This window comes from Chiloscyllium plagiosum, unplaced genomic scaffold (genome assembly GCF_004010195.1).
Source record: "Chiloscyllium plagiosum isolate BGI_BamShark_2017 unplaced genomic scaffold, ASM401019v2 scaf_66759, whole genome shotgun sequence".
NCBI classification, from domain to species: domain Eukaryota; kingdom Metazoa; phylum Chordata; class Chondrichthyes; order Orectolobiformes; family Hemiscylliidae; genus Chiloscyllium; species Chiloscyllium plagiosum.
Window position 1 is genome coordinate 2498 of NW_025206792.1, and position 1456 is coordinate 3953.

The 1456-nt window shown below is 49.5% G+C and overlaps 1 protein-coding gene across 1 annotated transcript in view; it reads left to right on the forward strand.

Moving 5' to 3' along the window:
• Window positions 1-339: 339 nt before the first annotated feature.
• LOC122546541 (nck-associated protein 1-like) overlaps window positions 340-1456 on the forward strand; it is a 6806-nt gene continuing 5689 nt past the window's right edge. Inside the window, exon 1 of the mRNA XM_043685232.1 lies at window positions 340-483. Coding sequence (XP_043541167.1) covers window positions 421-483 — 63 coding nt within the window. The 5' untranslated portion in view covers window positions 340-420. The remainder of the gene's footprint in view (window positions 484-1456) is intronic.

Genomic DNA, 1456 nt, shown 5'->3' on the forward strand with positions numbered 1-1456 from the left:
AGGCTGGTACAATTGCAACATTTAAGAGGCATTTGGATGGGTATATGAATAGGAAGGGTTTGGAGGGATCTGGGCCGGGTGCTGGCAGGTGGGACTAGATTGGGTTGGGATATCTGGTCAGTATGGACAGGTTGGACCGAAGGGTCTGTTTCCATGCTGTACATCTCTATGACTGTAAAAGGGCTAACGTGGATGTGGACGTCAGAGGTTGTACATAAATGCAGCCCCTTTTGCTTTCATAGATTCTTGCCAGCAATACAGTGGGGGCCTCCATTATTGTCAAACTATGATCTTGGATTTTCTGTGGATTGAATGGATTTTAAAGGCACCTTTTTTTTTTGGTTTCTCTCCCCCACCCTAATTGTCCTACAGACATGCTCGGATCCCAAAACCAAGCTTCCGTACTTAACCGAGAAAAGTATGGAATCGGCGATCAAATGCATCATGAGGAAATTTCCAGCTATCGACATACGAAGCAACAGTGTAAGTAGTTTGTGTCACAATGCCTGAGCTGTCATGGGAATCCATTAAAATAGGCAGAGACACCGCGTTAAGCCTCAGTGCGGCTCGGCGTCCATTTTGGGGATGCTCACATGGCTTCGGCGCGCTTTCTTCGCTCGGAAATCCGAGGGTCAGGTTGAGGTGCTGAGGAGACCTCGGGCCTAAGTGAGGCCTGCGAGCGATGGCTGCTGATCACTAACATTCAAAGCCACCAGGATTGACGGGGATGAGGCGGAGGAAGGTAAAGACGTTGACAGCTTTAGGAGGAGATGGAGGGAGGGCAGGAGACCCTCCATCTGAATCGGGACTGAGGGAGGAGAGGAGTCTTCCAAGGAGGCAGGGAGGCTGAGGGAGGAGAGAGTGAGGTCATGGCTGGGATGGGGAGGCATGTTAGAATAAAAGAAAGGGCAAATTGGTGGAGGATATAACTGGATCTAATCTTTACGCTCATAGATAAACATTTATTTACGCAGTTACTGGTGACAAGCACACGCCTCCTGACCATAACAGTTCACTTCTGTGTCAGTTTAGAGAGACAGCAGAGGGGCCCCAGTTTCTGACCACCAGACTGAAGGCCTTTCTTTTCAACCTAGTAACTCAGGTCAGTCAGCTTAACCTCAGCTCCAGGGAAGCCACCAATGTGTCCGTCTGGGAGGACATTAACAATCACTTGGACAAGTGGGTGGTTTCATCCAAGGATGCCCAGCTGTGGAAGACAAATCCTCGTTCTCCAGCTTGCTGGAGTTTTTGATGAGGTCACAGAGAGGCCCAAAGCCCACAGGAGAAGAAAGAGAAAAGGAATCCAAGGTTCTGACCGAGCAACAGTGAAGGGATGGTGATACGTGTCAAAATATTCAGCAAAGCCTGATGGGCGTGTGTGTGAGTGTGTGACAGTGTGTGTGTGTGGGAATGCGTGTGTGTGAGTGTGACTGTGTGTGGGGGAATGTGTGTGTGG